Source organism: Acomys minous, assembly GCF_964271855.1.
Source record: "Acomys minous genome assembly, chromosome: 12".
NCBI classification, from domain to species: Eukaryota; Metazoa; Chordata; class Mammalia; order Rodentia; family Muridae; genus Acomys; species Acomys minous.
Window position 1 is genome coordinate 94324728 of NC_140493.1, and position 12349 is coordinate 94337076.

At 54.6% G+C, this 12349-nt stretch overlaps 1 protein-coding gene across 3 annotated transcripts in view; it reads right to left on the reverse strand.

Annotated features, from left to right (window-relative positions):
• Positions 1–3458: 3458 nt before the first annotated feature.
• MPP2 (MAGUK p55 scaffold protein 2) overlaps positions 3459–12349 on the reverse strand; it is a 30937-nt gene continuing 22046 nt past the window's right edge. The window contains exons 3-12 of one of the 3 annotated variants that reach the window (XM_084748058.1): positions 8867–9019; positions 8591–8740; positions 7734–7961; positions 6928–7059; positions 6707–6812; positions 6551–6619; positions 6158–6319; positions 5206–5408; positions 4793–4921; positions 3460–3833 (exon numbers count right to left, since the gene is read on the reverse strand). In XM_084748058.1, coding sequence (XP_084604184.1) covers positions 3657–3833; positions 4793–4921; positions 5206–5408; positions 6158–6319; positions 6551–6619; positions 6707–6812; positions 6928–7059; positions 7734–7961; positions 8591–8740; positions 8867–9019 — 1509 coding nt within the window. In that variant the 3' untranslated portion in view covers positions 3460–3656. Of the gene's footprint in view, positions 3834–4792; positions 4922–5205; positions 5409–6157; positions 6320–6550; positions 6620–6706; positions 6813–6927; positions 7060–7733; positions 7962–8590; positions 9020–12349 lie in introns of all 3 variants that reach the window. The other 2 variants (XM_084748059.1, XM_084748057.1) reach the window with 2 other exon arrangements.

Here is a 12349-nt window from a genome sequence, read left to right on the forward strand (position 1 = left end):
TTTAATCCCAGCACTCAAGAGGCAGGGGCAGGTGGATCCTTGTGAGTTCAAGGCCAGCCTCGTCTACAAAGCAAATAAAGGGCATCCAAGGTTACACAGGGAAACCCTGTCTTGAAAAACAAAAACAAAAACAAAAGAAGCTTTATCCATCCCAAACCTGTGGGGAGGGGAGAAGGCGGTGGTGGCACATGCCTTTAATCTCAGCATTCGGGAGGCAGAGGCAGGAAGATCTGAGTTCAAGGCCAGCCTGGTCTACAAAGCGAGAAACCCTGCCTCGAGACAACCCTCTCCAAAAAAAGAGTGACAGCGGCCAGCAAACCTGGTCACATATTTGAGTCACTCAGGGAGCTTTTTCTAAAACAAGCCCCCTCCCCGGGGTCCACGCTCAGCGGCACTGAGATCTGCTGACTGCCGCTCATTCATGTGGAGCCCACAGGAAGATGCCATTTCCCAGCCTCCCTTTCAGCATCCTGGGGCCGGGGACCAGGTGGCCACTGCACACAGGGACAGCCTCAATCTGCAGTGATGTGGTGCGGTGGGGTATCACCACTCCATCCTGAGGAATTCCCTAGTGGAGAGGAATATTGACCCCTGGGCCATACACACACACACACACACACACACACACACACACACACACACACACACACTGTGCTGGGACATTGTGTGGGTGACGTAGGTGATATTCTGCTGTTCTTGTTCTAAGGATCAAAAGACTAACATTTTGGTACCCTCTCCTGCCGTCAGGGTGAGCACCTAGAAACCGTGAGCATTACCCCTGGGACACTGTGATGCTCTTACTAAGGATAAAGCCGAGGTCTAGGGAGGCAGGGGCGTCTGCTGAAGGCCACACAAGTCCCAGGTGGAGTCCTGTGGATTGGCCCTGGAGTCCCTGAGTCCTTTATCCCCTGATGTCTCACCAGCTCCCAGGCATCAGGCATAAACACTCAGAAGGAGCCTCTTCTGCAGGTAGAGCACAGAGGCGCACCACGGAGCGGGGGAGGCGGGAGAGAAGCCATAGTAGACGCATACACAGGCGCACGATGGGGGCGGGGCAGGAGATGCCATAGTAGAAGCATACACTTATGTCAGTCCATCTTCTATTCTGGAACTATCTGTGCTGGATCCCCGAACCCTCACTTCTCCCCGCCCCCCGCAAACCATCTACGCAACCCCAACCAAAGACAAGCAGAGCCCAAAAACCCATCTACGCAACCCCAACCAAAGACAAGCAGAGCCCAGAAACATTTGCTTTCACGTTTAATCAAAGGAAAAGAAAGAACGCTTGAAGAAGAAGATGGCTGACGAAGGGAACAAAGGGAAGGCAATGGGCTGGGGCTGAGTGTGGAGTAGGGAGGGGAGGGGTGCAGCCAGGATCCTCCTTCTCCGGAGGCCCCCCAAAATACAAGAGGCCACGGTGGGAGGGAGGGAGGAAGGACAGAGTCACATAGCTCTTTTGGCGGGAACGAACGTGTTCTAACCCAGCCCTATGCCAGGTAAGCAGAGGCGGCCCACAGCCTCCATTCCCACCTGGCCAGTGCTTGGAAGGGGAGCAGAGCCAGGCCCAGTGGGAGAGGTAGGAGGCTGTGCGAAGAGGAGGGGCCCAGCCCTGCCCCTTGCACGTTACTGGAGAGGAGGATGTGGGGGTCGCTACCACGCGCGCCCCGCCCGATAATCCAGAAGGAAAGACTGGTACGGCCTCTCCAGGATGGTGCCCACCAGCTCTCAATCAGAGGCCATGGTCTCTCGGTCAGGGGGCTTTGTGAGTTAATCCAGAAAGATTAGCTGCTGTTACAGATGCATCTCTGACCCTACACTCCATCCTCTAAGGGAGGAACTGGCAAGCAGGACAGGCAGGCAGGGAAATGTGCCATTTCCATGCCACTACCGGTCCCCTTCAGCAAGGGTCAGGGTCACAGGGTCAGACATTGACTAAGGGGAAAACCAGGGTGGAAAGATGACTGTGCTGATGGAGCAGCAGAGCTATGCAAATGAGCAGCGGGCAGGCCCCGCCTCTAGTCTCATTTGCACACCCGATGCCAATGCAAATGAGATTCCTAATATAATAAATATATTTCTAGCATTTGTAATAAATATTCTGTTTATTTCCCCTCCCTCCCCTTCCCTAGGAAATGGGCACACAGTGGTTCAGGGGCCAGCTCGGGCTGACTCTGCAGCAAAGACTGACACTCAGGAGAACAGGGAGGCACAGGGTAGGGGATGCCGGAGGGGTCCCCTGTGAGGACAGGGGGCCCCCTCAAGAATGAGGGATGAGATGTCTCCAGATGTCAAGGACATGGTTCTTAAAAGGATTATTCCTATTTTACAATATCGTCCTCCCCAAGGACGAAAGGCTGGTACTTAAGGTAGGGAACAATGGGAGAGTAGAGTAGAGGAAAAGGTCCAGGCTCTGGGGTGTGGAAGGGGCTTGTAAGGAATTGAGGGGGAGGCTGAGGGGAACCCATAAGGGACCCTCAAGAGCCACCTCCAAGAGAAAGCAATTCTCTACCTCCCCACAAACCAAACCAAATGTGTCAATATGCATGTGCGTGTACAACACACACACACACACACACACACCATACACACACACATACACACACAAGCTGAGGCCACAAACACAGACCAGCACCACAGCAGGCAGAGCCTGGAGTGCCAACGGCACCCCCTGGAGTTGTGTGGCAAGTGCCACTAAAGCTAATCTGTCTGCTTCCAAGCCCCAACTTACAGTCTCCCTACCCCCTCCTCGAGAGCCCTCGTGCCAGTGGGCTGCCACCCAGATCCATCCAGAGAAAAGGCTGAAGAGAGTAAAAACCTGGTGTGGGCTGTGGAGCCTGGAGTACTTTTGGTCCCAACAACGGAGGGTTCTGCTTTCTAGGCCCTATTCCCAACCTAGGCTTAGCCTACTGCCACCCGCCAGCTACACTGTTTGGGAAGCAGGGCTTACAAATGAGGGACGCATTGAGAAAGTCTGTGGAGAGACTCCGGCAGTGAGAAGCTGGGAATAAGGGAAGGACCAGGCTGTGCTTGCTCCTGGGGAGCGGAGGACTGCGTCACCAGCTGCAGCAACTGGCTCTCGCGACAGGGGTGTCCCCCCGGCCTCTAAAAATAAAAAACAAAAAACGGCCCAGACTGGCACCACTGCCTAGGTCTGCCTAGCTACCAGTGGTCTGAGAACCTGGCCACGTGAGAACAGCCCAAGGCTGTTCCTAGTGAGGGATGGGAGGAGCCAGGGAACTGGGTGGGTGTGGCCAGTCCAGAGGAGAAAAAGCTGGCAGTGGCACCGTCCTACTGACCACAAGGCCCCAAGCAGCTCCGTTAGTCCCTGGACTGAACATTACAGGGGTGACTCTGAGATACTCCTAGACACATCATGATCCTCAGAAAGGGATGTCTAGTGGCCAGGGGACATTGGGAGTGGGAAGCACCTGGGTACAGAATTACCCCATAGACACCTACCTCCCAGGCAGTGCACCCCTCCATACGGCCCCTGCTGGGAACTGTGATCCAGGGAACACCAGAGATGGGAGTGGGGTGGGGGGGAGGGGGGGGGCATGAAGACCATTTAGCAGGATGGGGGTGGGGGTGGGGAGCGTCACAGGTGGAGTGAAAGATGGATTCCCAACCAGGCAGGGAACCGAGGTCCGGAGCAAGGCTCAGTACACCCAGCTGACAGGCACCCACTGGGGCTCCGTTCGCAGCTTCTCCATGGCAGCCTGGAGCTCACGAAAGGTCCTCTCCAGGTTGCTGTTGACGAGGCAGAGGTCGAAGTAATGGCCGTAGCCCCTCTGGATGCGGCTGCTCTCCTCCACTGTCCGCCTCAGATCCGCCTCCTGTCCCGCACACACTTCCCTCATTAGAAGGAACTACAACCTGCCTGCCTCACCCCAAAGCCCAGCCACACCACGGTGGTGTGGATTCCCTGCGTTCCTCTCCCTGCTCCCACTGTTGTGCTCCCACATCAAGCCCAGGAGGAAAGAAAGAAAACAAGCTGTTTCAAGTGACAGGTAGGGAACTAACCATTCAGCAACCCACAGGCCCATCACCACGGCACCACAAGAGGGCCACTTATATCTCCCATTAATAACACAAGGCTCAGATACAAAGAGGCCACAGTTGAGTCCACGGCTCAACAGGGATGTGCCTGACTCCAGCCTGACTCCCTTCAGTCTGACCAAGCCCCTACAAGGCTACAAGGCTACAAGGCAGCCTCAGGATCTACCAGGTGTCAGGACTGTCCCACAGACGAACAAGTTAACTCCCATCCCAGGAAGCTAACTGGGAATCCAGTGAAGGAACTGGCCAACTGACTTAATGAAGCTGAGGGCAGCTGTGTCCCCGAGGCTCCAGCTCCATCAGTTGCCATGGTGACCAGAGCTAGGATCAGGTCATCAGAAGATTCGAGCCCAAGCTAGAAGCCGTGGTAATAGGCATTGGAGCAAGAGGAGCCTTGAGTTCAGAGCTCTGCAAACTCTAAGCCTGGGGGAATGCTGTATTGAGGCCCAAGTTTCCTCTAGAACCTTCCCCTGCCCCAGCTCTCCCACTGGCCCTCTGAGACCTCCTCTGACCAGCAAGCACTTCCTCTGAAGAGTGCATCACGTCCTTGGCCTGGAGTCAAAGTCCTGTGTCCCAGGCTCATCTCAGACTTTGGGCATGGTGCTCCTCTCAGCCTTTCCTTTTCACATGTACAAAATCACTGATCAAAAGTCCCAGCTCTCTGAGCTCTACCACCCCAGACAACCCGGAAATCCCCGTGCCTCTGCTACCACCAAGGCAGCTCAGATCCCCTCACCGTCAGCTGCTTAGTGGACACGCCACTCTCGAGCGCAGCCCGGTTCATGGCCCGCAGGGTCTCAAAGTCAGGAGCCTCGATGAATACCACATAAGGGACAAACTCAGCCGTCCTCAGGACCTTCACAGCCTGCGAGGGAAAGAAGAGGGTGGGAGCTCGTCTTCCCATGTGCAGGGTACAGGAAGGATGTGCGGGTGACACGATGGGCACCTGACAGTGGATGACAAATGGCTGGCAGTGTGGGCTGGAAACTAACTGAAGGAGGCTGGGTAGTAGGAATCTGGGAGGTTGGAACAGAGAACTGGATGGGCCGAAGGGAACAGGAACATCAGAAGATAAACAGGGGTCGCTGAGGGGAGCAGCGTGTGGGAGGAGGCCACCGACAGGCGCCAACCGGAAGGGCTAGACAGTACCTGGGGGTTGACGTCCAGCACGCACACCTTGCCAGAGGCGACCACACCCCGGATGGAGTCGATCCGCGTGCCGTACAGGTTGCCCTCGTACTCGCCGTGCTCCAAGTATCGCCCAGCACGGATGTCAGCCTCCATCTCCCCACGAGACACGAAGCTGTAGCCCTGCCCTTCCCGTTCTGAGTCCTTGGGCCTCCGGGATGTGTCTGGAGGGAAAGCGCGGCTAACGAGTGAGTCAGGCCACCCCACCTCAAGTATGCATACAGGGGTTCCGGAACGCGTGGGTCGCGTGATCTCAGCCCTCAAAGCATAGCCTGCCCTCCATCTTCCCAGAATCCGTGCCTTCACACACACCTACCTTCACCACCCGCATGCATGTGCACACACAAGTGTACACACACACACACACACACACACACACACACACACACACACACCACAAAGAGAATCTTCAGAGAGCAGCTCGCCCAATCTCCTGGGTATTGATGGTCGCCGATACTCAGGAAAGGCGATGAGCAGCCCAAAGCCTCACAGCGAGGGTCACTCCTGCCTCTAGGAACCATCAAGGCACCACCTCCTGCTGCCCTACCATTTAGATGCCATGTCTGCCATAAACCCACATTCAATTCAATCCTGTTTCACCAGATCCCAAGGTGGAGACTCACTTTCTTTAGTAAATAAATAAATAAATAAATAAATAAATAAATAAATAAATAAATATTATAAAAATCCTTTTTGGAAATGAAGCCTGAGAGAAAAAAATCCTGAAATAAAGCCAGCCCTGAGCCTGCAGTTCCCACTATCCACCCACAGAGGGCGCACACCACACACCTGACCTGGTGTCCCTGAAAACTCACTCAGGACTGCTCAGCACCCCTCCAGCGCCATCTCTCCTTTCCCCCTTTCCCCACGCCCCATCCGCCCTCGCACCTCCCTCTCCGTGACCCCCACTCACAGGGCACTGTGGTGCCGTAGCGGTCTGGATCCCATAAAATGAGCTTATTTTTCAGGCTGCGCCGGCCCACACCCTGGGCCCCAATCAGCACCAGGGTTTTCCGGCGGAACGGGGGCATGCGGGCCACTTCTTCATAAATGAGCAGCTCATGGCGGTCAAACTCTGGGCACAGAGAGATGGCGCAGCTTACCAGGCTGCCCGGTGGGGGGAGGGGAGGGGAGGGGCTCTCAGGCCGCATCAAGGGTAAAAAGTGCTTGCAGCCAGGGAAACAGGGAGGAAGTGGGCAAGCCTAGCAATGAGGCTGGCAACATCTAAGGCAGAGTAGACTCACAGGTCACGTGTTTGAAGAGAGATATGACATTCTAGACAAACAGGACAAGAATTAATACCCACCTGCATTCTTGGTGGTCAAATACATCATTCGCTTCTTTTTCTTTCCAGAAAGGCTGCCGCATAGGGTCCCTGACCACAAGGAAATAAGTAAGTAAGCAAGCTGGGGCCATGCCAGGTCTTAAATTAGGGCCTGAGGTGAAAGAGCAGATCTCCTACCTGAGGTCGGGGTCAGTTCCAGGTCCCTCTTGACAAATGCTTTCCGCTTCTCCTCCAGCAACTGGCTGGGGATGAGCCCGGCACTGCCTCCTTCGACATGGCATGCCTGAAACGGCACATGCCAAAGACCTACCTGGGTGAGAGGAACCCTCCCCTACACCCCGCCCTCATCGGCCCCATTACCATACTTGGAGACACTGTAGGAGGGGTCCCCGGCTCACCTGCCACCAATTGGCATCGTCTTGGTTTACAATCTGGAGCAAATCCCCAGCGTTGAAGCGCAGGCCGGCTTCCTTGCAGGGGATGAGGCTGTCCCGGGCAGGGTCATAATCAAAGTGGCATTTAACAAACACCTGAGCCCAAGGATTTGGGAAGAGTCAAGGTAATGAAGAGAAACGCCTCCTCTGGACGTGTTTTTCGGCAGACGGTCCACCCCCCTCCCGGCCACCGTCCCTGGAGGAGTGATGCCTCCAAGGCCTGCCTACACTGCCTTCCTGGTAGTACTCTTCTGGACAACTGAAACTCAAAGACTCAGATTATACAATTGAGAAACAGCCCAAGGATGGGTCAGGCCTGGGCAGGGAGTGGGGGGGGGGGGCGTTTGATCCCAGCAGGGGTCACTAGCACCTACAGAAGAGCAGAACTCTGAGAGTTCAAAAGCCAAGGAGCGAGGTCTTGCGCGCACGCGCGCGCGCACACACACACACACACACAAAGTGCAAAGACCACAAAGATCTGCATCTCTTTGTACACTCGGGACACTCAAGACAATCTCTTGCACACTTAGGTAAGACTTCCTAGGAACAGAAACCCACATATCCCTTGCGCGTGTGCATAGAAGACAAGTAAATGTGTGCTTGTGTGCCACACGTGTGGCTGTAATGAGTGGCACCTGCCTGGAGACCCTGCTGCTGTCTCTTTTTCCTTGGGTGAATGTTCGAGAGTGAAACAGCTCCGAGGGACCCGAGAGCTACAGCTAAGAGGGCCCCATCGAGGAGCTGGGTGGGGTTCATGCGGACACGCCCACCTGTCGGGGCAGATGGGGTTCTTGGTAGCTGGGCAGAATCTTGAGGATGACGCTGCCACTGGCGCTGCGCAGGAGCTCCTGCAGTGCCCGGGGATCGCTGCCCACCGGCTGCCCATTCACTTCCTTGATGATGTCACCCACGTGCAGCAGGCCTTGCTGAGCCACCATGCCCCCATGCAGAATGCGGGCAATCACCAACTCACCGCCCTCCACTCGGAATGTCACACCCTGAGGGACCGGAGGAGTGGACGGTAAGACTTTTACCTCTGTTTCTCGTCTTCAAAGGGGGGCCCTGGTGGCCCTCCCATTTCTGTCCCCACCCTCATCTCTACTCAAAGTCTTTTATTCTTGTCTCAATTCGTCACTTACAGACACAGCCTGGAGACGATCCTGAGGGAGAGTGCCTGTGTACATGTGTGTGTTTGTGTGTACACACACGCCTCATGCTCCTAAGTCCTACTGGTCCTCCCTAGGGCCAAGCTGGACCTAGCCTTCATCTTGAACTCCCACCTGCCCTTTCTCCTCCCCCACTGGCGACTCTGTCCCCCCCCCCCGGCCCCGCCCCTGGCCTCTGACCCTCACCAGATGCTCTCCTGCCGCTGTCCCCCACCCCGGCCCCGCCCCCGGCCTCTGACCCTCACCAGATGTTCTCCTGCTGCTGTCCCCCCCCCCTGCCCCCAGCCTCTGACCCTCACCAGATGCTCTCCTGCTGCTGTCCCCCCCGCCCCGCCCCCAGCCTCTGACCCTCACCAGATGCTCTCCTGCCGATGCCCCCCCGGCCCCGCCCCCGGCCCCGCCCCCGGCCCCTCACCAGATGCTCTCCTGCCGCTGTCCCGCCCCCGGCCCCTGACCCTCACCAGATGCTCTCCTGCAGTCTTGCGGATGCCCACCATTCGCACTGCATCAGGAGGTACCGGCTGGTTGCTGAACGTGGGATCCAGACCTGGACTGGGGGGTGGCGTCTCATAGGTCTTTGAGGCCACTGAGTCATGTGTCTCCAGAAGGGACTGAAAAGCGATGGAAAGAGAAGGGATAATGGGGGTGTGCCCAATACTGGCTTCCCAACCGGGTTCTGCCAGGAAGTTGCCCACTCCACCCCCTCCCCCCGCCCCCCGCAGCCAACAGCCAGGAACCTGGAAGTGGGGCTCCTGGAGGATGCGGGCCAGCTCTGCCGCGGTGCTGCTCTGGTCCGCCAGCTGTGCCAGGTCCCGGAGGATTTCCTGCACCAGCTCCAGGTTGTTATCCCGAACGGCCTCCAACTTCGTCTCCTCCAGCCGCTCGTGGGCCTGGGGTGTGGAAGCAGTACAGATAAGGCCAGCCAGCCAGGAGTCCCAGGATGCCAAGCAGCACTTCTCCTCTGGCTCCAAGTCACGAGTCCTGACTCAGATGCCACTCGCAACATCACTCTGGGTCCCATTTCAGCTACACAAGCCAGCCAGCCAGCCACACACACACACACACACACACACACACACACACACACACACACACACTCATGTGTACTTTGTTTTCCTCTCTCCAGCAAAGACAGGCGGTGGTGGCACACACCTTTAATCCCAGCACTTGAAAAATAGAGGCAGATGGATCTCTGTGAGTTCAAGGCCAGCCTAGTGTATACAGGGAGTTCCAGGACTGCCAAGGCTACACAGAGAAACCCAGTCCCAAAAAAGTTGAGTTTATGGATGAGACAATCCCAAAGACAGATTACATTAGCCCCTCCACTCTCTAAACCACTCTGCATTAACACACACGCACATGCACACATGCACGTGTGCGCATGCACACAAGGTAATGTAGTCACGTATGGTAATTTTTCCCCCTGACCAAGATCCTACCGGGAATCATGTGCCGCTTTTGGTCATCATTCTTCTTTAACCTAGAAAACCTCAATGAATTTCAGACTTTTAAAAAGAGCCTGGGCGATTGCTCGGCAACCGGGCCACAGCTGGATTTGTCTGATTTTTCATAGTTACACTTGGTTAAGCACTTGGCAGGGGTTCTTACACAGGGGAGCTGTTGTCTTTCCCACGCTTTACGACTGTGACTGTCTGACCCCAGTGATCCCTCCCCAATGGATCCGGCAGCCTGGACCCTTGCCTGGATCTGGTAGCCTATCCGAAGCTGCTCAGCGGTAAGTAGCTGCCAACCGTCCCCATTTTGATTGGCATTCTGCTGGGGCAAAGAGCTTTTCCTGGGGCCAAGGAGATAGCTGAGGGTCAAGCTGCAGGGAGACCCATGTAAACGCTGGGTGGGCAGCAGGTGGTCTGTCACCCCGGCCTGGGAAGACAGAGACAGGAGCTCCTCAGAACAAAGTGGCCAGAGAGGCTAGACACGTGGGTGGTTCCGGGTTTGCTTCGGAGGCGTTGCATCAATAAGTAAGGTGGGAGAGCCATGGAGGATGACCCCCAGCCTCAACATCGGGCTTCCACACACAGGTACGTGTGCACCCACCCACACATGTGTGCCCACAAGCATGTCAACCACACACACACACACACATTGAGAAGAAAAAAACCCTTTCATTCCTCCTCCCATCCAACCCTGTCTCCTTTCTCTGGGTTGTTTTGTTTTAGTTTAGTTTTGTTTTGTTTTTTGAGACAGGGTTTCTCTGGGTAGCCCTGGCTGTCCTGGACTCACTTTGTAGACCAGGCTGGCCTCGAACTCACAGTGATCCACCTGCCTCTGCCTCAAAGTGCTGGCCTTTCTCTGGTGTATTGCTATGAACAGTTTATTTTTATTTTTTTAAATCCACTGATAGTTTTATTTAAATACGGCCCTTCTCGCTTGCCTACATGTTGTCTTTAAGCAGAAAAGTTGGGGTGATTTTTTAAATGTTTGATTAGTACGTGTGTGCACACGCGTGTGTATAAATTACGTGTGATGGGCTTCACTGTGGCACATTATACACGTCTCCTATTTTGTGTATGTGAGTGTTCTGCAAGCATGTTTGTCTGGGCACCGCATGAAATCAGTACCTCAGAACCTCAGGAGGAGGCACTGCATCTCCTGGGTCTGGAGTTACAGCTGTGAGCTGCCATGTGCGTGCTGGGAATCCACCCTTGGTCCTCTGGAAGGGCAGCCAGCCAGTGCTGTGACCGCCGAGCCAACTTCCAGCCCCATGGTAAGTGCTTTGATCCTCTTCACTCCGCACTACGCCGTCTCGTGTCCTTCCTACTGCCACGGGTCCCCGTCCCTCTTCACAACTAGTTTTCCTCTGCTTCCATGTCTTGTGGTGTGCTTGCTTGCTTAGTGAGCCAGGGAGCGTCATCAGGACTGTTTGGAGCAGTGGTTCTTAACCTTCCTAACGCTGCGACCCTTTAATACAGTTCTTCCCGTTGTGGTGACCCCAAACCATATTTTCCTTTGCTACTTCATAACTATGACTTTTGGTTCTGTTATGACTCGTAATGTAAAAATCTGATATGTGGGGTACTTGGTATGTGACCCTCAAAGGGATGGTGACCCACAGGTTGAGACACTCTGCCTTAGAGGATGTGAGTGAGAGGTCATTTACAGACACATGGGCACCTTAGCTGTCCCTACCACTGAAGAAAATCTCCCTCAGCAGTCATCAATTGCCTATATGTCCGAAGAGGAGTCATGAGTCCGCTTCCCACCCCCGCCCCTACCCCTCCTCCTCTGTGTGTGTGTGTGTGTGTGTGTGTGTGTGTGTGTGTGTGTGTGTGGTTTTTTTTGTTTTGTTTTGTTTTTTTCTATTTCCATCACTATTGCTTTTGTTTTGGGTTTGGTTTCTGGCTAATTGTTTTTTAGGAAGGGTCTTGCCATGTATCCCAGGCTGTTCTCAAATGCCAATATTCCTGCCTCAGCCTCTCAAGTGCTGGGTTACAGGAGTGTGTTGTGGTACCCAGGACCAGCATCATCTTCACTGCCTCATGTTCTCCAAGGGGAACCTGTAGTGAGAATTGTAGTTTCTTCAAACAAACAAAACAAAATGTAAGAGTATGCTTTTGTTTTAATCCCAGAAGTAGGGATGCAGGGCTGCTTCGGACTGTCTGTAGGAGCCGACTACGATTTGTCTCTTGCTCTAGCAGAGTGGTGGTTTTGCCAGCTGCAGATAGTCTCTGAGATTGTGTGATGTTTGCAATTTTGGGAACTTTTCAGAGGGTATATAATAAATGCTAGGGTCTCGATAGGTAGGGTTGGCGGTTGTGTGACATGTGGGGGAGAGGGGGCTTCAGTTTGTTAGTAGTCATGCTCAACGAAGAAATTAGATTCAAGGATCTTTATTTCTCTCTCCCCCTCTATGCTTCTTTCTCTCCTATCTAGTGATAGGGGAATGACACTGGTGAGAGAAAGAAGGACCCAGGGCGTAGAAAAAAAACAAGCTACAACTGGCGCCCAATGTGGGGCAGGTGTTGGGGGACAGTGTCAGCCCTGCCACACTGTCAGCATCCTAGCTCCTGGTTCCTCTGTTTTGTTCAAGTGCGGATGAAGACAGACTGATTCTGGATGGCCAGACAAAAGGAGCTGTACACGCTTGGGTGTGCTCACCCGGATGTGCAGGCTCCTTTGTCAGAAAAGGACTATTGCCTTAGAGACCGACGACCAGAGAAAGGTGATGTTGGGTTGATATAGGGGGAACCCATCCGCACCTG